Genomic DNA, 27,301 nt, shown 5'->3' on the forward strand with positions numbered 1-27,301 from the left:
CTCAGCTTTGCCATAACCAGTTGTATTAACCCAGGAAAATAATTTGGCCCATGGGCTTCGGATTCCAAGTCAGGAAAATGGGAAAGCAGGATCTAAAGGTCTCTAAGAGCCCCCATGGCTCTAGCTTTGGTCCACTACAGGTTTAACTTCTTCTCATGTTAGGATCGGATCTGATTTTTAAGCTTAAAAAGTTGGAAAGAGAATAAAAGATGATGTTACAGAGAGGAAGTAAAATACAGAGAAAACCATATATGGGATTCTAGGGGTTGATATTTACCCAAGAACACCGGTGGGGTGGAGAAACCTTCACTCGTCAATGGCAGAAAGCAAGGCTAATGACTGTATAAGGAAAACAGAAAGAAAGCATCTTCCTCTTCTTGGGTGTTGGCCCCATCAATTGCCAACTCCAGTATCTGTGATTTTGTGTTTTTAGAACACATAGTTCCAAAAGTAGACAAAGAACTTGCTCCCCCACACTTTACAACTGTCCTAATTTTGAAAAAACTTAAGATTTTACATTTCTCCCCTTATTGAAATACTGCCTGCTAATTAGCTTCTGGTTCTATGACCATGAATGCTATTCCATACCTTTGCTTCTCTCCTCACAGCTTCTGTGCCATTGTGACTGTGCACAGGAAGGCTCATCTGTCTAAACTATTCTCTACACACTGCTCAGACCAGCTCGCCGATGCTCCTTGAGCAGGGCCTGGCTCGGTCACTGCCCCTAGCAGGACAGTTAGAAGCAAAGGCGCTTGAGCCAGTAGGCTGAGCTGAAATCCTAGTTTATTCTCCTACAGACTATGTGTCCCTACTAAAACACCTCTGCAGGGGAACTCTGTTTCCTCATCTATAAGGAGGAATTATAATAAAATCCATAGGGTAAAATTTTTGTAAGGATCAAACATATTAACACACAAACAGTACTTAGAACAGGGTGGGCACTAGCCATGACGACAACACTAGCGGTTGTTTTGTAACCGTCTGCCCTGATGTCTGGTCAGGCGCCCATCCTCACTGCTCCCTGTAGACTGAGGTCTCCCGTATCTCTCCATTCACCACCTGTGGTCTACGTATCCCTGTCAGCAGACAGCAAATGCCTTAGAGGTAGGACTGGATTTTCCCCTGTATTTCCAGTGTTGAGTACTTCACATTCCACACAGTAGATTCTAGTTTTATGAATAAAACCTTCTCAACACAAAGATCAATAAGGGCACACTTAGAAGTTAGAAATGAAAGAAGAAAAATATGGTACCAATTTTTTTTTATCCTCATCCAAGGATATTTTTCCATTTTATCTGCAGGCAGCGAGAATGGGAGAAAAAGGGAGAGAGAGAGAAACATCGACGTGAGAGGGACACATCGACTGGTTGCCTCCCACATGACCCCAGCCAGGCCAGGGATAAACCACAACCTAGGTAGGTGCCCTTGGCTGGAACCAAACCTAGGACTCATTGGTCCATGGGCTGACACTCTATTGCTGAGCCAAACCGGCCAGGGCTACCAATTATTTTTTAAAGGTAGAATCTGTAATACTCTCAACAATAAAGATACATTTATAACATAAAAAAATAAAAACTGTTTTTGAGGGACAGAGAGTGTTTACAAATAGACTCAAAATTAAAGAAATAATTAAAAAAAGAAAGAAAGAAAAACAAGGGACAGGAAAGTTGCATGAAATGGTCTAGACAGCGAAAGAGAACGATGAGAATAGTCCTTTTGTGGACCTAATGCGATGAGGCAGAGACGTGTGATGTGAAGAGCAGCCTCTTTCCTGTGGATGAGACAACAGGGACTTAGACACGCTAGGCCCTGATGAGAACACGTGATGGGAAGACACTGAAAATGCTAACAGTTTCCCAAATATGCAGAGCCCTCGCCTCAAGGTGTCAAGACACACTCAAGAAGGCCCTTGCGTTGGCCTCGTGCGTGTGTAACACAGAACAGAGGGTCCTGATACAGAAATCTGATCAGGAATGACCACTGTTCTGGCTGAGGTCATGTCCACGCTAGTTTTACTTAAAAGCACCTTGGTGAGGTGAACATAATTAATCTTCTCTGTTCTCAAAATAAAGGGTTATTTTCTTCTTCAGAGATGTCCTATGTTCTCAAAGAGAATGACAGAGCAAATTAATCATTTTCCATTACTCCACACACAGCACCTGGATGCTGAAAGAGCATGTGAACAGTTAATCCCCCTATATTGATGCATTTCTGGCGACAGGCTGATCAGATCTAAAGAGAAATCAGGCAAGGGATTTTATTTTTATCATTGTGGCTTTGAGACTTAATTCAAAAATAGCTGAGATCAACTCTGCCTATACTTTTAACGTTTGCTTTCATAATTAATCCTTTTTTGAACACTTAGAAACACTCCTTGGACCTTATACAAAGCATTTTCCTAGACGACCATTGCCAAAACAGTGACTATCTAGAATATTTTAAACCCATCGAAATTCAACTGAACCACCTCTTAAGAAATTCCAAACATCAGGCCATACTTAGTTGAAAGAAACAATAATTTGAAGGTACAGCAATTCATTTTGGTAGACAGCTTACAAAAGGTGAACTCTCTAAGTACAGAGATGCTGTGCTATGTCCCGAATGGCTGAATAGAAGGGCAAGGAGGAGGCATGTGAGTATATGTGAGCAAATGTATATATATTGAAATAAAGTCAGCCAGTTTCTGAATTTCTAGTCATTGGCTGTGAAAGATGGACCAAGAAAGCCAGTAGGCAAAAATCCAGCTGACGGTATTATTTGGTGAGAAAACTCACTCGACATTTGCTACAACCAACTGTTTTCCTGAAACTTGGATTTCTAGAAAGTTATTTTTCCTTTTTTCGAAATGAAAGCCATGCATTCATTCAACTGGGCAACAATGAAGCTTTGTGTCCTGGTGGTTAGTATAAAAAGAAGGAGGTCTTGCCAGAACGATTTGAAAGTCTGAACCGAGGCTCCCCCGCTCCCCACCCCACTTCATTTGAACACACCCAACTAAAACGAACCCATTCTGTGGCCTTTACTAGACACATTTTCTAAAAAAGTAGCCCAAACCATATGACTTTGGACATGTACAGTACGTTATGAAAACCAGGGAACATGTACTAACTACTCCGGAAACGAGGCAGGACGATACCACACGTATTCTGCAGAAGCTGGGCAGGATACTCGGGCTCTCCTTCATCCAGCAAACACTTACTACGCACCTGCCATAAGCAAAGCAAACTAAATATCACTATATCAGACTTCTTTCTGCTAAAGCTGAGCAGATTTAGATCAAGCACATTTTGGGGGGGGGGGGTATCTGAATGAAAATAAATTAGGGCCATAGCAAGAGATACGTATATTATACTGTAATTGTTCATTAACTGCCCCCCACCTTAACTGGGAAATTTTAAGTATAGAGACTATGCCTTACTGTTCTTTGTATCTGTGGTGTTAACACAATAGCTATTCAATAAATATTTATTATATCTGGTGCTATAATTTCTTCTCAGTCACCCAGTAACATTATTTTATTTTATTTTTCCTTTATTGATTTTATAGAGAGAGGAAGGGAGAGGGAGAGAGAGATATAAACATCAATGAGAGAGAACATTCATTGGCCGCCTCCTGCATGCCCCCCACTGGGGACTGAGCCCACCACCTGGGACTGTGCCCTGACCTGGAATTGAACCGGTGACCTCCTGTGCATGGGTCGATGCTCAACCACTACGCCACACCGGCTGGGCCCACTCAGTAACTTTATATATGCACTGTTATTCCTAAAATTTGCTAACATGAAAGATCAGATCATTTACATTTGATTTGGGAAGGATCCCACAGGCTGTCAAGTGTATCTGGGTGTGCAATTCGAGGATACACTCTACATGAAATAACGATGCTGCAACAATAAGATTAACTTATGTGAGGACTCCTGCTCCCCACATTTTCTTGGGATATTCTAGGACAAACCACCCATGAGAAGTAACAATTAGAAAGACAAAAACTGAAGTATTTTATATTGTTTTCCTTGTCATCTCCCCCCACCACCAAACTTCAGTGGGAGGCCAAAGGTGAGAGTTTTGTTCTGTATTATTTCTAAGAAGGTCCAGACATAGGTATATATCTCAAAGTCATGTGGAGGCCTACTTGAAGTACATATGCGCTCTCTCTCTCTCTCTCTTTAACTTAGAGGAAGTCCAGTGTTTTAAAGAACTTTCTGGAGATGCAAACAAGATGCCCATTGATAGTGAAAACTGGGTCTATCAGATTTATGGTAATATCACTTGAAGTTAATCATTAGTTGCACACTGTGGGAACCACAGGAAATTCATTTGTAACAAAAACAAACAAACAACCTAAAACAAACAAAGAGGTGGGAATACAGAATGGCAGTTTGCTCCCAGGTCCTGGAACACAACAATGTGCTTTTGCTTAAACTTTAGTATATCGGAAAAATGAGCAGTCACCATTTATTATTCTGGTCTGCTGGATGAAGTTTAGAGAAAAATAGAGAGTGAAATAAATAACTTTATTAGAAACTTTAGTGAGAATCTAAGCATATTACATATCCTTGTGGTTTTGAAAGCATGAATGCATTCGACTGCTGAATAACTGCCATTCACAATTCTGGAAAATACCCACCTTGTAAATACTGATTCCAGATTTCAAATACATTTCAAATGAGTTCTAGTTTATTATCACTTCTGGTTCGTACTTCTTGTGCTTGCATCTTCAAAACACAGTATTTCTAACACCGCGGCAGCCCCTAATATTTGTAAATTGATAAGGCCATCTTTTTTACTGCATAATCGCTTTTCCCCCCATTTTTTAGATTTATAAGCATGATTGAGCCAATAAAAATTTTCATTGCTATATCATCTTTTCCTTCCAATCACATTTTTATACAAATTGATTTCAATATTTGCCCATTTAGAAACCATATGAAGTTAATCTTGGTGCACAAACATGGCAAAAGATGAGAGAGAACTGTCACACATTCTTGGAGCAAAATGGACTGATTCAGGTTCTTATTGCAAAATACTGCATGATAAAGCTATTCTTGTTGAATAGCTAATGAGATGAGAGTACCCAATTTCCTTTGTGTCCTTAAAAATATATTGTTCATTCATTGATTCTTGGGTTTGAAAAAAAAATTCATCTAGGATATTATCATTTAAAGACTCATAATCTGACTTTTTGCTTATATAATCAATTTCACCATCATCATTAGTATCAGAGTACCACTGTCTATCTCTTTATATTCATCTTTTGAATCATCTAATAACTGTGAAATGTCTTTCTCTGTCAGTTTCCTTTTCTTTGTCATTATGGGAGAAAATGAGAAATTCTGAATTCTCAATCTGAGTTCAATAAAAGCAATAACAACAATGAAAAAGGATTTACAAAGTTCTGGAAAGATAATACAATATTTTGTCCGAAGGCACCCATGGCATTGCTGGATGTCCTGTGATTGCTGCTGTCCCAGAATAGCTAGCTGCTCAAGGATGTTTGTACAGCAAACAGACTTGGAAAATAGAGTCTCCGTCTAGGGCAATGGTTGGGTAGGATTTTCTATAGCTCCCTTTATAAAATCGGGGGTTGCATAAACTCTGGGCTGTTCACATATAACACAAATTCACTGTGTGTGCACCACCACCTGGACCCATCTCCACACTGGCCCCACAGGACCTGGGGAGCAAAGGTACCGACGCAAACCTGTAAGCTCATGGGGCCTGCTGTACTATGAACAATAAAGTCTTTGTCTCGTGTCTTTCCAGCACCCATGAAAGTGTGGCCACCTAACTTGGTAACCTGCAAGTAGGGTAAAATCTTAGACTCTTCAGTTCCTGATACACACTGAAGAACATAATAAGAAAACTAAAATATTACATAACAGTTCAATTATTAAAACATCCTTCTATGTGATTCCATTATTTCTTCATTTTCCTATTATTTTCACCTTTTCTAGCATAGTTCAAAATGATAGATAACAATAAAATAATTTCTAGAATTATAAAATAAGAAAATGTTTCAAGAAAATAAGATCATCAAGATCCATATGTATCTTAGATTTGTAACAGGGTTCAATAGACCCATATGAATTTTGCAAGACAGTAAGTTTTCTTCCTATTTTAAAAAAGAAAATTTTTTTCTTTGTCTTTTAAGAGATCTTAAAAAAAAAAAAAAAGTTAAAAAAAAAATCAATCCTCACAAAAAGAAATTAAAAAACCAAGACTGAGTCCAATTGACCCAAGAGGTATACTGAACAGTAAACCACCCTGAAAAGCTCTTTCTTTGCCTTTTATTGTTGCCTCTTCATTTTGTGTTGACAGATTTCTCCTCTCTGTGAGCTTCCTAAACCACTTTTGTGGGGTGTGATATGAAGTCTGAGCATTCGTGAAGTGCTTGTCCCACATGGTCTTGCTAGAGGAACTACGCTCCATGCTTTGTCTTTTGCATGGAACAGGAGGTTGTCACGTGTTGAATGGAGAAACAGATAACAGGTGTAAGTGTGATGGTACAGAGGGGATGGACACAGAAGTAGTAAGAGGAGAAGGACAAAGGACAGATGGAGTCAGGTAGTTTACATGATCTTAGTCAACATGCCAAAAGCAAATAGACTAAACAGCCAATTTATCCAACATAGTACCGATTTAACAACTTATTTGGTTTTGTAACTGTTCATATAGTTTCCAAAGATACTGTCTTTGTAAATTGGCCAATTTGTTAAACTTGCGACGTGGTAAATCCATGACTGGGCAAGTCTGCCTTCAAAGATAGGTCTAACAAGCTTTAAGTTTTAGTAAGATGTTAAAATTAAGCACCCTGGATTCTTGGAAAATGTTTAAGAAGACTCTTACAACTGTTTTTGTTTTGTTTTTTTTAATTAGAAAAAAAATACTGGGGACAGAATACACAATGGTATTAGCCAAAAGGGCAAGGAATTAATTCAGTGTAAACAAACAGCACTAAATTCAATCGACGTGAAGGCGGAGCAGCACTTCGCTCAGGGGGTGGATGGATGTTCTGAAAGGGCACAAGGAACAAGGCCGAACTCAGTGAGTCTTAACCATGACTTCTCATCAGAATTATCTGAGAGGCTTTAAAAAATACTGGAACTTACCCTAGGTCAACTGAATCATGGGGGGGGGGGGGGGGGGGTTTGCAAACTGAAATTATTAGGATTATTAATTAAAGACTATAAATCTAAATTCCTCAGAGCCTGAATGTGAAACAACTGATTTGAATTTTGGAGGTAAAATCTGTATAACGTGGAGTGCCAAGATACATAACCAGCGTGGCAGAACTGGGACGAAAATTCAAATGTCCTGAGAAATGAGTCAAAACTTTCCAGTCCATATACTGCTCTCGAGACTGGGGAAGGTACTGCACGCATAAGGGGGAATATTTTTAAAAATTAGAAGAGGACTTTCGCACCCAATATCTCATTTGATCTTCTCAGCAACCTAATTTCATAGATAACGGAAATTAGGCTCAGAGTGGTTGGGTTGCCCATGTTCAAAGTGCCAGGACTCACAACCAGGTCTTCGAACTCCCAGTCCATCAAATCCAGATCATTCTAGAAGAAACTTGGGTTTCCCTTGGCTTTTCCTTACCCTCTCTCTCACTCCTACATGTCTGGGAACAAACACATTCTTCTTCAAGGAGAAACTAATGTCTAATGAGGGGCTTTGAGGTATTACCAAGCAAAACGAGTTCTGAGAAATAAGGGATGAAGATGAAAACAGGAGGTTCTCTGAAACGATGTAAAGGGAGTAATTCATAGAATCCAAGTGTTTCAGGTCAGTGAGCCCATATTTAATGTGCTTATCTGGTTAATGTCTGAAGACAATAACACAAACAAGGCAATGTCCCACTGGCCTCTGCTGTGAATACCGGAGAGAGTGAAAGGCTAGAAGAGAAAAACGTGGAAGAAGCACTAGAAAATCGTTCATGGGACACCAGCTATGCAAAATAATTAAGAACAGAGCCTAAGGAGAATAATGGGAAGGGAAGGGCTATCTTGTACTCTTTGATGTTTAAATAAAATGTAATTAGGGGCAATGTTAGGTTGAAATCATTTGCTAATGTTAAATAATTAACATAAGACTACTTTGGATATTTATATTAATAGTGCTAATAGTGACAATTTATATATTCTCCCTAGCCTTTCATCTGAGATCAAAGTTTATTAAAAGCCCTTAAACTTTATAAACATGGTGTAAGTGGAATTAGAGCTGGTATGCAGATGCATTAAAAAAAAAAAAAAAAAAAAAGATCAACTGAGGCATTTAATACCCTGAGCAAGCTCAAGACAGAACTAGTAATGCAACCCAGGGGCACGCCAACTCAACGTTCAAAATGAAGGAAATGAGATCAAAGTGGCTTTTATGAAACTCCATTTCCCATTAAGCTGAGTGCATGTTCTGACAATTCCAAACAGGGTCCAAGAACATCAGTGTCCTATTTATGAGTCTATTTCTCGTCCTGTTCCAGGTAAATACGGAATCTCGTTGCTAATTATCTTCTTCACTTTGCAAATTTCACAGGCTGCTTGTAAACTGTTCCTTGCTTATGTCTTCATTACGCGCACCAGTCACAGGTGGAATGTGTAGAATGAAAAGAACACTGTGTCAGTAATGAGGACACTTAAATTTTAGCCCAAGTTCTGCCATACTTGGCAATTCACAAACTATTCTGGCCTCCAGGCTTTTCACCTCGAAGGCGGGGCACTTCCACAAGGACTCTAAGCACCCTTCACATGTGACACTGCCTACAACGTGAGTCCACGGCAGGGACCTAAGCTGCCATATGCCCTCGGACACTACTGAGACACGGGAGGGAGTCAACAAGTATCTGCTGTATAATGTTGTATGATTAAAATAGTCGATGGCAACTATTGGCAGAGTGGAAATTTTGTGAAGATCAGATGTTTAAGTCCTCCTAGACTAGACTATAGTTTACTAGGGAGAGGACCTTTTAAATATCACCTAGTCCAGCCCAACCATTTAAAAAAACAAAACAAAATGAAAATTAAAATGTAGAGAGTTTAAGCAACTTGTCCAGGGCCACGTGCCTACCTATGGTAGATATGTGACTAGAATCTAGTTTTTCTTTCAATCAGATACTATTTTTACCATATAACCATCTTTTTAAATTAGGCAAGTTTTAAATAACAATTTTCAATTGAAACCTATATGTGATTGGTTAAAATTAGATGCAGAAAATGAAAATCCCCCAAATCAGCTTTTGCTTTACAGGCTACTTCAAAAATGTGTGTAACATACACTATTCCCACCAACTATATGCATATTGATGGTATTATACTAATATTTTGTTTTATAGTTAAGTTAGAATCTTAAGAAACAACTTAATAGGCAATTACTCTGAGATTTCACCCAGGTATTCTCTTAAGGAGAACAGAAAGCATTTCTTATGTATATAATATTTTTCAGAAAAATACTTTCGTTGTTATAATATACACCCATATTATCTTCACAATACAAAGAAAGAGCTTTTTGCCCAGAGAAGGCATTATAACATTGACAGTGTTCAGAAGAGAACTACTAAAATACATTATTATCAAGCAAGGCAGTTAGGCAGCATGACTACTTATCAGCATCAAAATATAAAGCTGTCTGTCTGACCTCCAAACACTGAGCAATTCAATAATACTAAATTTCTCTGCTGGGGAAGCTAAATTCATTAAGTCATTTCTCAGTGATGCCTTCCCTGGGTCACCATGTTTATGAAAACTTTGACAGGGCTGTAAGAAATCATTTTTTGCAGGCTGAAGTCTTTCACTTTTTAATTGGTCATCACCCTTCGCCACAAGGTTGCAACTCTGGATAAAGAGCCTACTTGTTTTAGTAGCATTTTCTTCATATGACCATAAGCACAGTCGTGTTGCAGAAATTTAACCCTTTGAAGGTGACCCCATTATTGGAAAGCATACATAGTTTAATACTGACTCACACAGAACACAGGCTCTGTGTTTTACGACAAGGTGGCGAAAGGAGAATGTCTAGATTGTTGCAACCAAGATCCCTCATGCGAGATTCATGAGGACATTCCGTTTGCCCTCGATGCGAATATACAGAAGGTAGGCTCACATCAGAGCGGTGGGGAACTTGGCAGACCGGGCAGGACAGGGTTTGTGCAAAACCTTTTCCGGTTTCAGTTTGAATGGGTTCCCAGGAAGTGTCAAGTTCGAACAAATCCAAAATTTTACAATGTAGCTCAGCCAAGACTGCTGAGATTCACCTGATTCTGGGTCAAAACTGTACAGAGCACACTGCGTTTTATTTGGTGGGGAGCCAACCTGACCGAACCTTTCAGGCTGCCTCAATGAGAGGCAAGTAGCCTTGGCACAACCCAGAATGAACCTAACTTGATCTTTGGTTTTGAAACAGTAAGTTCTAGCTTTATAAAGAGATAAAGGCAAGTTTTACTTAGCTTCAAGATTCTTACAAATGTAGAAGAGGCATTGCAAGTAATTAACAGTTATTTGGCCAGATTTGCATACTCAAGTCAGTTATTTCCTGAGCTTGACGGGGACACTGTAGTAAGTACATTAACTCTATTTGGTCCATGTACTGGTAAGTGCCCTAGAGCAGTACTTAGTGTCCCCACAAAGAATAATGGCCCTCTTCAATGCCTGGGGAGTACACTGCACATGCAGGATGAAGCACAATTAGTAGCTAGATCCCCGGTGGGAAGGAAAGCAAGTTAAAAATAAAAACTCCAATAGCCGTTGTCTGTTCTAACGGCAGACATGTGAAGTAACAGTAATTTCCCTAGAGACACACTGGCCTGCTCCTGTGCTTGGACACCGAGATCTTGAAGATAACCGGCTGGCTTGCGTAGTTCAAACCTGTCACCATGACAGTAGCTGAATGGACCCTTTAGAGATGTGGGAAAGACTCAAACAGGTTTTTCATAATCGTATTTCTAGACGTTTTCCAGTGTTTTGTAATTTTTCTTTTTTGGGGGGGTACATGCCCCTAGCAATGCCCCTAGCAAGAACCAAACCCGGGACTCTCTGGTCCACTGGCCAAAGCTCCAACTGCTGAGCCAAACCGGCCAGGGCATAATTTTTCTTAATATGGGCAAATTTATTTATGTTTTTCTCCATATAGCTACAGGTTAGCATTTATCCCGTAAATAATATTATCTCTGTTAATTACACACTTAAAATAAAGGAGACTAGGTTGCTTTAAGAGACTATTTATTTTTATCCTCACCTGAGGACATTTTTGCATTTTTCTTCAGATACAGTGGGAGGGGGAGAGGAAGGAAAAGAGAGAGACACACACATCGACTGATTACCATCCACATGACCCCAACCAGGGCTGGGAACAAGCTGCAACTGAGGTATGTGCCCTTAGCGGGAACCAAACCCACATCTCTCTGGTCCGCGGGCTGATACTCTAACTGCTGAGCCAAACTGGCCAGGGCAAGAGACTTTATTTTGAGGAGCTGATTAAACACTGAGAAGTTGCAGATATATATATAATTACACATTTGCTCTAAGTCAATGGTTTTCAAATATTTGAGTAGATATTTCCTAAATAACTTTTAAACTTTGTATATCCCTTGCCCTCCCCCTCCCCACCTTTTAAATTGTCGAAATGTTTTCACCATAATTTTAGGTAGTTGCAAAGGATGAAACTTCTGTAACATTGTAAATATTGATATTTTCAAATAAAACTCTTTTATTTCTCATATAAACTTACGCAGTGAATTTTAAATAGTTCAATAATTTGTTATCTCCATTTATCCACTTGAAAATAACTAAGATCCTCTTTAAAAGACAGAAATTTTATGTTGTGCCTTTTCCCTTTGAATTTATTTTCAATCTTTTCCTTGTACACACTTTTATTCTACTATAAAATATATTTATGCTTGCAAGACTTGATTGGCTATCTTATCATACCACATGCTTCCCTAGGGGGAAAAAAAAAAAGGTATATATACAGAAAAAAACCTGATTTTTAAAACTCCCTATGGCAATAATGCTCTAAGTGTTATATAATTTCTGTGGAATAATTTATCATTAAAATTAATACTAGGCACAAAATTTTGAAAAAAATTACTAAATGTGAATGCAAACAATACCCCAAATCTTCCCAAAGTGTCTCTCTTAATTGAATGGATATAGCCTCCTGTTCTTCTACACTGAGTTAGCTCATGTATCCACAGGCACATGCTAATCATTATTATATTTTTTTGTTTCTGTAGATTTAATCACTGAGAAATCTTATTCACATAAAAATGTACATGAGAATAAAAAGTTTTGTTATAACAATGTCACTCAATTTCTTGAATGCCTTCCCAGTTTTATGCAAAGATTATATAGTGATCTGTCATCAAAAATTAATTTTAATGACCTATTAGCTCAATTAGGCCCTCCCTTCAATTCTGTTGAAAGCAGAGAATTAGAAACCACTTGGCCTGCCAAAGGACTGTAATGTAGTTAAGTCGTTCACGTTCTGTTTCTGGAAAGTATATCAAAAAGACTATTTACCAAGAACTGTCAAATGACTACAATTGCTCTTTCACCCAGAGGCATTTCACAAGAACATGCATGCATAGCCCATGGACACAGACAATAGTGTGGTGACTGCCAAGAGATGGGGGTGGGGCTAGGTGGAGGTGGGCAAGGGAAGGATGGGGGGCATCTGCAATAATGTCAACAACAAAAAATTTAAATAAAAATAGAAATTGAGGAAAATAAAAATCTTAAGTGTAATACCCTCCTATCGGTATAAACATTTTAATACATTTATCTTAACATTCAATATATTTTCACCTAAAGATATGTTTGTATTGATTTTAGAGAGACAGGAAGGGAGAGAGGGAGAGAGGGGAAAAGGGAGAGAGAGAGACGGATCAGTTGCCTCCTGAACTTGCTGAAGGTCAAACCCACAACTTAGTTATGTGCCCCCACCAGGAATCGAACCCACAACCTTTTTGGTGCTCCAACTAATTGAGCTATCTGGCTGGAGCAAACATATTTTCATTAAAACCCTAGAGCTGCAGATGGGCAAAGCCAATCCTCATTGTCAAACCAACCAGCCAAATTAGGCTTACTTTCCAGCAGAAAATAGTCTGACTTCATTTTTCAATTTGATGAAATGTGTTGATGTGTCCCTATGACAATGGTCTCACTTTTGAATTATAATTCTGAGACAGATAACAGATAAGGCATGGGGACAGGTCAGAATGTGTCACCTGGATGAAATAAAACACTGCTTCTTTCAATTATGTCTTCTCAACACTTAGTTTTGTTCTCTGGAGCTACATATTTTCTGATTATAATAGGGTGGTGGAAGAGATTAGGTAATTAAATAAAATTGCCATTAATCCTTTTCAACACCAATTAACAATATACATCGATTTTAGAACACCCCTTTCCCAAATCCCCATATATCTAATACAGCTCTTGTTCTTATCCAAAATGTGTACGACTAAGGACAAGAAGCCTTACCTTAGTGACTTCATTAGAGGACATGAAGGCACAGAAATGCCCAGTTGCCTCTTGTTTGGCACCCTGAAGTGCCTGGGGGGTTTGCCATCATGGGACCCTGGATATGTGAGAAGTAGGCCTTTCTTTTGGAAACTGGGAGCAGATTATGAAATGTAGCATGGCCTCTTCCAGCAGAGATATTTTAAGAGAAAGTGCATGTAAAACTAAAGATATAAAAATCAATTCTCTTAAAACGATTTGCTCTGAATACCCCTTGGAAGATTTCTGCATACTCCTGGGGGTATGATACTCCAGTCTGAAGACCATGTTTTAACTCACTAGCTATCTTTGAACATTACTATCAGGGACAGCATTAATCATTTTGCTGTAAAAAAATTTTTTTTAAAGTTCTGTTAACATGTTTCAATTTCCTTTCATTTATTTTTGGTGAAATGTGTCAGAGACACAAAAGAGTACATAAAATACATGCATACAGTTTAAAGAAATGACAATTCTTTGTGGTTTTAATTAGCATTTCCCTGATTACTAATGAAGCTGAACATATTTTCACGTTTTTTTCTTTAATTGAAATGCTTGTCCACGTCCTTCTCTTTCTCCACCTCCCCTCTCCTCCCTCCCCTTTCTCCTTCCCTCCCTCCTTCTTTCCCTCCCTCCCTCCCTTCCTTCCTTTCAGAAATGTGGGTTGTTTAAAGGTTTCCAATGCCTTTCTTGGCAATAAGGTTTAAATACAAATTGATTTGGACACAAATTGTTAGTCAGTTATACCTTCTACAACTATATTTTAAGCGTGGCTTTTCTTTTCATTCTTTTTATATTTTCTTTTGATTTACAGTTCTTAATATTAATGTACTGTCAGCCTAGGTAGCTAATTATTGATATGAGGAAGAAAACTAGTTATTAATATAAAAGGAAGAAAGCAAAAGGGAACCAAGTAATTCTAATAAACTGGGAAGCAGAAGCAGTAACAGAGTAGCATTCCATCTAGTTTACTGGAAAGAGACTCATTCACATTCCAGGGGACTCCTTTTTGTACATACCTGGATCTATCGTTGTTAATATTTTGTGTATAATATTTTTGCATCATGTTAATGTGTCCCTTAATTTCCCTAAGTTATACTTTCTATGTCTGGTTTTGTCTCGAAGGCTTGCCGATTCATAAAGAGTTGGGTATGTTCCCTCTTTTTCTAGTTTCTGGAGGGGTTTTTGTAAAGCTAAAGGGCTTGGTGACCCTTTCTGGAGAAAAGTTAATTGATTAAAATTCTTGATGAAACTTTTTATTATTTTCTAAAACTCAGTGATGGCACTAGTCATGTTATTTCTTAGTTCTGGCAAATTACACTTTTCTAGGAATTGAGTTATTTCTCCTAGTTTTCAAATGTATAATGGCATTGGATTCTACACATTTCAGTGATGAATCAAGGCTCCCGAAACTAACCTAAGCATGACCTCAAAGTAGAAATCTGTGACTTTCCACAAGAACCTAGACTGCCATGACGTCTTAATTTATTTTACCATCATTTTTTCTTAGAAATAGCTCCTATGAAATTTCATTCACGTGTCATAGTGTATTTTTATCTGAAATCATTAATTAATGCACATGTCAGTAACTTCTCTTCTCAATTAAAGTCTAAGGTCCTTGAGAGAACTGATGACACTTCATTTTTTCCTCCTTTTTGGTGGCAACGTACTGCTTTATACAGTGCCCAGTAAATGTCCGCGGCTGGGCCCATTCACGGCCATGAACTAGGCCCTCGATGAAGATACTTTTCAGGCAATCACTTAGCTTTATTTGGGGAAATCATCTGCTATATTTTGCCTGAAGGTGGTTTCTTCTTAGGAAGATTCACACTAAAGATTAATGAAGATTGTTAGAGCTTCTGTGAATAAAGGCTGATCAGAAAGGCTAGGAGAGAAAGGAATAAATTAATCTGCTTCTGGGGAACTTTTCCCCTTAACTGTTGGACTGGTACTGCATATACCTATACTCCTAAGAACAGTCTTTGTGAGGGTCATATATGTTCAGTTCAATATTCATTATTTCATTCTACAAATGTTGACTGGTTGTCTGCTACATATCAGGAATTTTTGACAGGTCCTGGAGATGCATTTGCAAGTAAAACGTCCTTTCTAACCCAGGAAGTTGACCGTCCAGTGAAAGGAGGAAAGGGACAAGTTAAGGAAGAGGAGAGAAAGTGGTCACATGGTCGTGCCCTAAGCACACAGATAGTTGGCAACAAAACAAATCAAGTTACTCATGATAGAAAGACCATCTTATCTTTTATAAGGTATTATAATTACTAAACTTTTAAATCAATCTTCTGTAAATACTCCTAATGGAACAATGGGATTCCAGACTTTTACATTCAATGCCCTATGAACCCTTAACACCAACCCAACCAAATGTAGACTACCAGCACCCTTCTATGGTTTAAGTGCTAAGTAGTGAGAGAATAATAAATGATCTTGAGATCATTTCCAGCATATTCAATTTATGGACTATAAAATACCAGTTGAGTAGTCTACCAAGTGCATTAAATATGTTCCTTATAATGCCATGTGAAGTCAAAGGATTTCATAATATTTGAGCATTAACATCATTACTGAGCATTCTCATTTTTATGGTTTTACTTAATTACTTCAAATTAAATCCATCTTGAGAAAACCTGTTCCGTGTAATTAATTTTATTTTTCTCATGATGACTTTTTATTTTTACCTTGATTCCTAAAGGAATCCTTAGAATAAGGCATTTATAATTCTACTCCATAGTAATCTTAGTAAAAAGATTATATACATAAAAAAGACGAACAAATACTAATAAAAACCATAGGCCATTGTTATTATTGGTCTAATTTTCAGCTTCGTGAAAATTGGTATAATTTAAACATTTAAGTAAGAAACAGTAGCAAGCACATAACAATAGCAATAACCTAATATTTGTTTGGTCGTAAATATTTCCACAGATACTTTCTGTCTTAATTCCCATAATCTGATATAATAAGTTTACTTATAATCATATTTACAGATGAAGGAATCAAGAAACAAGTGACTTGCTAAATGTTGCATAAGTGGCATTTTGTATGCTGAATTCCAGTCCACAAACTCAAAATTTCTGTTTTTGTTCATACTTTTAAAAAGAGCATTTAGTTCATAAGCCAAATCCTGTTGGCAAGACACCCCCTTAAGGTTAAGTAAAATATATGTGGAGGAACACTAAACATTTTATTCACCTACAATGTCATCATACTGAAACTGAGAAGGTCAGTGTACTTTCCAAATGGCCCAGTTAAATCTAAGGAATAGATTATTTACCCACTAGGGTCTGGACACTGTCAATCAAAATCACTTGTTTACACAGGACTAAAATGTGCTCCATTAGCATCTTTCCATTCCTCACACTCACGAAATAAATATTTTATTCTTCATTAGCCTTATTGTTTAAAGGTTTCTTACTTTTTATTCTGTTAGTTAAAAACATAAAAAAATAAAAAGCACCATTAGCCCCAAGCCACTCTCAATATTTGGGGTGTTTTCTTAAAGTCTTTCTTCAACACAAAATATGTATATTCAGTGCTTGCATTATTCTCTCCATTATACCTTCACGTACTACTACTTTCCCACATAGCAGCATGGCGATGTTTACTTTTTTAAATACAACTTTCTATGGCTGAAGAATATTTCATCTTAAGGTGGTACCATAATTTATTTTACTGTTCTTCCAGTTCACGTGGTTTTTTATTATAAAAATGTTTATAAAAGTAATAGAATCATGTATTAGAAAATTTGAAAAACAGAAGAAATGGAATCCCAGCCCCAGTTCTTGTCTAACAAGTCACTTTCTGAGTTTTATTCACTCTCTTGCATTCTTTCTGCATGTGCCAATCATGACATTATCATTACAGTGCATGTGGTGTTATGGCTTGAATGTGTTTCCATGTCGCACTGTATTCTAAGCCTTTTCCATATCCACTATGGCACACTAGGTGGGAATTCCACACTACATCTAACCATTATTTTAGTGTCAAACAATATGCTGTGTCCCCTTTTTATTCTAAAGTCATTTAAAATAAATAATATTGTAATAAATATTGCAAGCATGTTGTCTTTATATTCATGCACTTTAAAAAATTTTTTTCTTAATACTAGATTCCTGCAGGTAAGGTCACTGAAAAAAAGGCTGACCAGTTTTTATCATTATTTGGATATTAATAAAAACAATGTAAAAAATATTGCAGTTGAATATCTGGACATCAAAATATAAATAGCATCCTGATCTCAGTTTGATATCAACCAGTCCTTTTAGTGATTGAGAAACACAGAAACAAATATACAGGGTATTTGATTACATTTCAACTAATTATATTTTCCAAACATTAGTGCATCTTCATCTCATCAGACTAAATAGAGCAGTGGCCACTTAAATATGTATTTTTTTGTTTTCTCTAATTTTTAAAAAAATTTAAAAGTCTGTATCCACATACCTTTCACGTATAGTTTAGTTTATTTTCCCCTTTGAATCGCAGACGTAGTTTTAGAAATGTTTTTCTGGAAATGCTTCCTTTGGGAAGTGCTCAGAAATCCACATCAGCAAACTGCAGTAATTCTGATAGAAGGAGAATGGAAAATACCCCAACTTACCGTTTCTAACACATTTACACGGTCCTGCAAATAAAGCATAATATATAATTATAAAAACAAAGCTATTAAAATCATTTCAAGTTCACTTAATTTTCAGATTTTCTTTTTTTATTCTCTATGAGTAATCATTTATTTTTAAAATGTGAAACATGAAAACTCAGGGTGATCTCTACAATAGAATTAATCACAAAAGCATCACTGTGACTTTTCTCATCTCTGCAGGAGTTAGTTAGGACTATGGGGTTTACTTTAACAGTAAATACCATATGTTCGGATATAATTACTAAATGGAATAGATTTTTACTTCTTTTGCATTGGTAAAACTATTTATCTATGTAAGAACATATAATACTAGATACAGTTGAATATATAAACCATGACTGGATAATAGCAGTGACATAAAAAAGGAATTTAGCAATATATCAACTCTCAGTTCAGTGTATAACACAAAGTTTGATCTCACAGGAAGGTAAGTAAAGTTCCGACAGAAGAGCACTTCATCAAATAAATTCATAAGTAAATAGTTAATTAAAACAAAGCATGAAAAATAATGAAACATATATGTCACGTGCAGCCAGTCCTGAGTTCAGATGGGCCCTTCATTTCTTATTGTATCTTAGGATTTACAGAAATCTCAGTTTCAAAAAAAGGGTTATTAACAATAATGCTTAAAAAGTTAAAGGATCAAGAAAATGGCTGCATTCTCAATCCAGTGGTTGTATTCTCAACTCTTTTCAGAGTTGACAGCTAAATATAGGGACTTTTTGCCAGATACAAAAGGCTGAATTTGAGAGGGAGGAGAGTCGGAAGATCGAAGAAAGTGGAAAGCCACTTTTTCTAGCAGGGTCAAGGCCATTTTTCTTACTTTTCTTTCATTTTAAGCAGTTGGGAAAGATATGTGAAATCTAGATTTTTTTAAAAATTTATATAGTCAAATTAATGATTTAGTCCGAAGAAGGAAAGGGGCAGATGTGGTACAGAGGTCCCTTGTGGCTCTACTGGGACCACCATGGACCCATGACACTTAGGAGCAGGACAAACTTGGCCCTCGCCTCCATTCTCCCAGCCTCACCCAACACAACTCCCAGCCTTGTTCGGAGGACTTCTGCAAGCCAACTTCCAAGCCTCAAACTGAAAGACTGAGGTGCACATTTCTAACCTTTAAACATTTGGCTATGTGAGCATGAGTTAAATGAATCAATTATGCAAAATCAGCCCAAAGCAGACAGTCTTCAGCAATATAATCTGTTTAACTACATTTTGTTGGCACACTTGAGAGAACCTCACCCTCAAAGCCAAAGTGTCACTAAGTACCTGCTATTTTGCTGGTGACTTGTGTACTGTCACATCTCAGTGCTTCATAGTAAATGCATACAATGCCTCAAGTGGGCTTTGATCTGTTGTGACTAGGCACCTATTCACAGTGTATCTGGACAAAACCAGTCAGCAATGCTTCATCATCCTCTGCACACTGAACAGGACCTCATTAGATGCCTTGCAGAGATGGACAGACTTTGTGCCGCATCACACCTATATGAACCATCTGAGAAAGTTCAAAATATTCACAGCCACTCTTTGGGCCTTAAGTTTTCCCTATATCATATACATATGGGCACATATTGTTTAGGATTAGCATAAAAGCATACATACAGCTGGTTTGAAATCAGTAATTTCATACGATGTCAAAGCACTAGAACTGAATTCAATTATGTCTATCTTAATTCATATCTCAGTGTTTGGCAAAGATAAACTGATAAAATTTAGGTATTAATGTCTTTATTTCACTTGAATATTTGTGAAAGGATTTTAAAAGCAACGTGTGCTGTCGTGGGCTACATGTTTTTATACTAGCAAAATTCATGTGCTGGATCCCCCAATGTGAAGGCATTTGGACACGTGGAACTTTAGAAGGTAACTGGGTCGTGGGCATAGAGCCCCGTGCTGGGATGAGTGCCTCATAAGAGACACAGCGATGCTTGCTTCTCTTTCTGCTCTCTGCCATGTAAGGACACCATGAGAAGATGGCCTTCTCCAAGAACCAAATCTTCCAGCACGTTGACCTTGGCCTTCCCAGCCTCCAGAGCCGTAAGAAGTAAATGTTTGTTGTTCAAGCCACCAAGCCGATGCTAATTTGTTATACTGGTCTGAGCTGACTAAGAAGATATGTGCCTAGTGTATAAGACTGTGATCACAAATGGTCAAGAAAACTCCATTTTGTTTGAGTATAAAGATCAATAAATAATTTATTTGGATCAATTTACTTATGTCTGTTTGTCTATAACCTACTTCATTCCAACATGGTATACTAAGACAGCTTTCTATGAAAAAAAAATGTACATATTTAGAAAAAGAAAATTCAGGAAATAGAAAAATTCAGTTTATTAAACTAAATTTAAAAAATTCAATTTGCCAATCAATGACAACTAGTAGAATACCAGCCATTGCAGTCAATTAATAAGCTTTGTAATAAGCTTTTTAATAAGCAATTAAATTCTTTTTTGGGGTCTTAATTTTTTTTTAAAGACGCTAAGTAAAAAAAACTATTCCTAGTTCTTATGAGTATATTAACTTGCTTTTAAAATTTAAATGTATTTTAAATTTTTTAATTGTTGTAGTTGACTTCTCTTTTTGGCAGACAAGTTTGATTATTATAATTCTATCTATAAAAGAATTAGGCTACTGCTCATCCTTATTCTTGAACAAAATACCTGCATACTTCCTCTCATGTTCTTCTCTTTAAAATAGAGGTAACTTGAGCCAATATTGTGGCATTAATGCAATCCATACAAAAAATTCCAGTATATGTCCCAGAATGAACATATAATTATACCAAAATAAATTATATTCTTCTTAACCTCTCCCACTCTTACTAAAACTGCAGTTGTAGTGTTTTGTGGTAGTTTAACCTCCATTTCAACAGATTTTACCTTCAAGGTCAACTCAGCCTTCAGGTTCAACACCCTCCCAAGTCCCTCATCACAAACACCCGCCGGCCCAAGCCCGGGTCCTGAAGAGTACTGTCAGGGCACCGGGAGGGGTGACAAGGTGTGAGGGTAAACAGCCTCCAGAAGTAATGAAGACACTCTCGCTATGTTCATGCTAGTTCAGGTGGTGTCAGTAAGTCAATGCTTCTTGTTTTTGTAGTCAAGGACTTTGAGAGTCTGATGAAACCTGATCGCCTCCCCGGGATATTACCCAACCACACAATCCTGCAAAGACTTTAGGGAACTGCAGCCTCTCTGAAGCTCTCCCACGGGCCTTCCGGTCCCTTTACTCGAAATAGAAACATCTCAAATAAGATGTAAGAATATTATGTAAAGAATTATCTTATTATACCAAATCTATTTATTTCTCCTGAGTAAAATATTTCTAGAGAAGTAACACCAAAAACCAGAGGGAAAGGGTGATAACTGGGAGTGGACGGTCAGACAATCAAATGAAAAATCTCCAAAGATTTTGGGGAAAAAAAAGTTCTAGGGGAAAATAACCTGTTTTGTTGCTATTGCTTTTTGTGTGATTGCAGAATCCCTTTTCTTTCTTATTTTTTATCCTCACCTGAGGACGTTTTCCCATTTTCTGTTCAGATAGAGTAAGGAGGGAGGGAGAGAGAGAGAAACATCGATGTGAAAGGGACACATCGAGGGGTCGCCACCTGCACGACCCAACCAGGGCCGGGGACAAACTGCAACCGAGGTACGCGCCCTTAGCGGGAACCGAACCCGGGTCTCTCTGAACCGCAGGCCAACGCTCTACTGCTGAGCCAAACCGGCCAGGGCACAGAATCCCTTTTCCACTGTCCTTTAGTTCTGAGGAGAAAAGTCTGAGAAACACCTGAAATGGCAATGACTGTTTTAATGTTTACTCTGAAAGATCACAGTGCTGTCCATGCACAGTCATTTACTTACAACGGAGAGTGCGTGCTGACCTCACCAATCGGAGAATTACACGCACTGTAATTTCTCAGAGAAAATAATGCTGCTAGTCATAACATTGTACGTCTGCTGGACAGACAAAGTAGACAGTTATATTTTGGGGGAGACCTAAAACATGTGTACTATAAAATATGTATTTTATTAAAAAATAGTCATGGGAATGTAAAAGACAGCACAGGGAATATAGTCAATTACATTGTAATAAGTATGCATGGTGTCAGATGGGTACTAGACTTATGGGGGATCACCTTGTAAGGTATAAAATGTCTAAACACTATGCTGTACACTGAAATTAATAGAGTATTGTATATAAATTGCAACAGAAACTTTTTAAAGGTTTCTAAAATATGTATTTACACTTTTTATCCTCACTCGAGGACATTTTTCCATTTTTTTATTCAGATAGAATAGGGGGCGGGGAGAGAGAGAGAGAAATATCGACGTGAAAGGGACACATCAAGTGGTTGCCACCCGCACGACCAATCAGGGCCGGGGACAAACTGCAACCGAGGTATGTGCTCTTAGCAGGAACCGAACCCGGGTCTCTCTGGACCGCAGGCCAATGCTCTAACCGCTGAGCCAAAATGGCGAGGGCTGTATTTATACTTTTTATGATGAGGTTGGTAATTTGCCTGGAGCTGTATATACTCTTTGCTACTTGGTTCTAATGGGATATACACTGGAATTTATAAATGAACCAAGGCAAATTCATTAGTATCACTGGAGATGCACAAACATTTGTAGGCTAAGTTAGAGAATGAGCACCAGTGGATCTTTGGTATCCAAGTTCCTGATCTCTAACAGTCTATTTGATAAAGCTGAGCTGATCAATTAGACATTGATTCATCTATCCATCTATGAGATAAATTAGAGGCCTCATAGGTTTAAAGAGTCAGAGTTCTGCCTTTGGTCGGTATGGCTGAACAGGTCTAGTGACTTCATTTTATCAAAATAATGCATTTTCCAAGAATGCTTTAAATATAGCCATTAGCATATAAAAAAGCATTATCCTGGCATAAAAATATAACAAGAGTTTCTATTCCTTCCAAGTCTAAGAAGTTTTGCGAGTATATAATAATTCTGGAAACTTCTCTGAAACGTCAGGTCTATGACAGACATATAATTTTAAAAGAAGAAAAACCCACAGCGGGGCTCCCTGCCATCACTGTTGTAAAAGCCTGGAAGAAATTCCCTCCGGCCTCCCCCAGAATGACCACTGCGCAGCATTCTTCCCTTCAGTGCCAACTCTGCCTCATCAACATCACCCTTCACCTGCTACTTCCTACACGAACGATGTCAAAGGAAATGGAAATATGTAGCTTTTCTCTTTGACACATTTCCACATGGCAATCCATTACATTTAACAAACTGTCAATCATTTTTTAATAATTAAAAGAGCTAGAAGTAATTTCAAATGTATTCCTTTCCAAGCTTCAAGATATTAAATGAAAGAAAAGGCTTTTATTAAGCACCACGAAAAAGGATCAGTGGTTGGTGATTTAAAATAAATGAAAATAAAATAATCAGATAAAAGTCACAAACAACCTCAAGTTTGCAACACCAAAAAAGCTATAAAATATAGCATAAGTTGGCTTTGGATATACCAACTGCATCATCAATATGTACATAAAATTGTATTTTATCTAGTAAAAGCTAGCCCAGGTTACTCTAGACTTGTGAAAACTGTAGCATGGGTAGCATTAGACAGCTTGCAGGGTTTCCTGCCACCCAGTGTTTGACTCAGCCATCGTCTAGTGCTTGTAGCCAATCTCTGTAAACTCATTTTACTAGCTGCTTATGTGCCCTTTTCAAATGATCTACTTCAGGGTTCAAGATAACAAAATAAATATTGGAAAGAAAATCACAGCAAGGCATCAAGATTTTGTCTAAAAAGTTGTCAATATGAACATTTTGATTAAAAAAAATGCCTGTTTAAAAAGATATATAATTTCCTTGCATGAAAGGAGGGGATTTAGGAACAGAGTCAAAGTGTGTGCTCCACATTTCTGACCCTTTTTCTCATCCACTGTTATTGCCGGGATAGAGACCAGAGGCATCTCTGTTCCCTAGCTTACTTCTGCTGCATCCCACATTGGCGTTTTGGGTTTGTGGTCTTGTTTGTTATGAGGCCATTCATTACTGACCACTGCACTTCAGTTTGAGAGCATTCAGGAAAGGCTACGTATGCACTTACACCGAAGTGGGATGTGTCCCATGGGTTCTGGGGTGGGGTGGAAGAGAAAGATGAAGAGAAAGATATGCAAACACGGCTCTGTTGGTTTGTTTCAACAGATTCCCTGCTGGAAAATGCAGTCAGAAGTTAGGTAAGGGTTTTGCTTCAAGTCCTTGTAAACACTTCTAGTCACCTGTATGAAACTAATACCAAAATATCTCAGACCACAAAGCAATGCAATCAGATTGTTTTTTTTCTTGAAAACAAAGAATGACTTTAAGGTTCTTCTTTAAAGCACACGTCATGTGACGCACAGGTATGGGCCTCCAGGTCAAGACGACACACCAAATGCAGGGCAAAAGACCCAGAATTCTCTTACTTTTGGAACTGCTCCATTCCACAGCGAAGCTGCTGGTATCAGGTGACTGGAGTTGCGTGACTGACATTTGGATCGGGAAACAACTAAAAATTATTTGCAGGTCCTATAAAGGCTATGATGGTGGTTAGAGGCAATGCAAATGGCAACCGATGCGATTTCAAAGACTGACTGTCCCCCAAGAGAGATGTGGGGACTGGAGTTGACTAGTAAGGGGAGAAAACCAACAGCCCAGAAGCCAATGCACCATATTATTTTTTTTTAAGGATTTACATTTTAAGAATAAAGTGCGTGTCTCCAGTTGTGAGGTGGGTCAAGTACCAGCTGAACATGCTCTGAACGTTTATGCAAATCACAGTGCAGTGGTGATTACGGCACAATTCATGATTAGGGTTGTGTCATGCACAACTTGTGGACACAGGAGGGTGTGCTTTTTTCTCAGGGGGTGTAGCTGAATGCTACCAAACACAGCTGTCTAAGGACGCTCCCTGAGGCTGACATCTCCGTCATTTCCTGCAAGGGCAAATATCTCCTGGGCTTCTCGGTGAAGAATGTTCACAAGGAAACCCACATAACCATAGAACCCTTTGCCCCAAGCCCCTTTCTCCTGAATATTTGAACCACAGCATCTGATTGTTGACTATCATGCATGTCACACAGCTGAGTCATTAAACGGTACAGGCACTCATTCTACCTTGGGAATTAAACTGCTTACCTTGAGCAACTTCAATAATTCACATCCTAATTTACATGCAGAATCATTCACTCAATTCTTTTCGGGAATTAAAGCACAAGGAACATTATATTAAAGTCTCTCTCTCACTCCCATTCCATAGTCCTTCCGTGGGCTTCTGTGCACCGGCTCCTCTCACCGTTCTACACTACAGAGGGGCTATTGGTAAGGAAAATCAAGACATCAGCAGATGGTTTTAAATAATATATGTGGCTGACGTGAGGTTTTTCTTGCTTCCCAATTCAGTTTGGCTCTGATTCAACCTATTATCAAGCTCTATTTCCTAATATACAAGCACAGGTAGGAAGGAAAGGTAGTTAAGGGATTTAAAACCTTAGATGTTCTGTACTCTGAAAAATCAACGGTGCACTATTCTTTGTGTCTAAGAAAATCGAGGAGAAAACCCAACAAATTTTGTTTTCAGTGGCACTTCTGAAAGGTACACCTGAAGGCTGACTTACCCTGTGTATCCTAAAATACAGTACATCTATTTTGACTATTCAGTTTTAATTATCCTAAATATCTCTACCTATGAAATACTTAACTGCTTTTTCTTCCAATTGAGCTTCCTTCTGATTTCTCATTGCAGTCTGACTAGCATCTTCCCAAGGTGGAATTTTAAAGTGCAGCTTTGGCTGTTTGAGAGAGATGTGAGTCAGGAAGAGGGGTTGGAAATCTCCACCGTCTTACAGTCATTGAAAGCACTGTACATAGTAATAGCTATAACAATAACACTAAAAGGACTATAATAATTTCAAATACATTTGTCATATCTGCATATGGAGGAAATATCACATTGTACTTTTCAAATGTTCCCCCAAATAATTCCTTACCCAACTTAAAGTCACACATTTCAAGAAAATCATTACTTGAAATTTAAAAGTTTACTCCTTCAGATTATAAATAAAGAAGAGTGATTTAGTTCAAAGTATCCTCTATTGTCTTGCTGTCAAAATCATTCCTGGGAGGAACGGATCCTAAATCCCAGAGTCTATGAAATAAAGGAATGAATGAGACGAGAACTTGTTCTAGACACACCCGGGTAGCTCCTGTCGGGGACGAAAACCACTTGTAACACTCATGGCCTTACCTGTGGATAACGAAGCACAGATACACGTGATATTAGGAGTTCAGAAAGGTCTGATTACTCAGTTATACTTTCCTTCCATTCTCAAAAACGTTCCACCAGTGGGAATTTATTCTTTGAGGAAGAACTCAAAAACATCTTCTTTGGCTGCCCCCATTCCAGTTAATCTTTTAAAAGGCAACCACCCCTGAGATAAATAACCATTAAACCAGTTCGTTCCAAGGTAGGGGTCAGCAAAGTCGGACAGTGGGTCAAATCCAGTACACTGTTTTCATTGGTCCATGAGCTAAGAAGGGTTTTTACATTTTTATTTGGCTGAAAAAATATCAAAGTAAGAATACTATTTTATGATGTGAATATTGCATGAAATTCAAATTTCAGTGTCCATAAATTAAGTTTTATTGGAACATAGCCCATTCATCTCTTTGTAAATGGTCTATGGCTGCTTTCATTCTATAATGGCAGAGTTGTTGTTGTGAGATAGCATACGGACTGTAAAATTGAAAATATTTAGGCTTTTGCCCTTTACAGGAAGTACAATGACCCTGTGTTCCCAGGTGTTAGTATTGTCTAAGAACTACGCCCTGCCTTACAGAGGTCACCCCGTAGCAAACATGTAAGATTCTGGAAGGGGAGGATACGGTGAAACACACTGACCCGGGATAAGAAAAGAGAATAGAGACCAGAAAGTTTATATGCAACTTTTAGACTTTAAAACAACATTTAAAAGTTGTATATACATTAATATAAACCATAAACCCTTTCTCAGGACATGTAAATGTCTTCCTTTTGTCCTTGATTCCTCCTATCCATCATTTTTTTCTTTCATTACAATGTCTTTCCTTCCTTCCTCCCTCCCACACTTCCACTCATTTATTCACCTAGTTAAT

General features: G+C 38.0%; 1 protein-coding gene across 3 annotated transcripts in view; it reads right to left on the reverse strand.

The window, feature by feature from the left end:
• The window catches only part of CEP128 (centrosomal protein 128), a 381,990-nt gene that overhangs the window by 34,390 nt on the left and 320,299 nt on the right, over positions 1-27,301 (reverse strand). For all 3 annotated transcript variants that reach the window (XM_036274522.1, XM_036274511.1, XM_036274531.1), the window contains one exon: positions 18,111-18,134. In XM_036274522.1, the coding sequence (XP_036130415.1) occupies positions 18,111-18,134 (24 nt within the window). The remainder of the gene's footprint in view (positions 1-18,110; positions 18,135-27,301) is intronic.

The sequence above is a fragment of the Molossus molossus genome, unplaced genomic scaffold, assembly GCF_014108415.1.
Source record: "Molossus molossus isolate mMolMol1 unplaced genomic scaffold, mMolMol1.p scaffold_m16_p_1, whole genome shotgun sequence".
NCBI classification, from domain to species: Eukaryota; Metazoa; Chordata; class Mammalia; order Chiroptera; family Molossidae; genus Molossus; species Molossus molossus.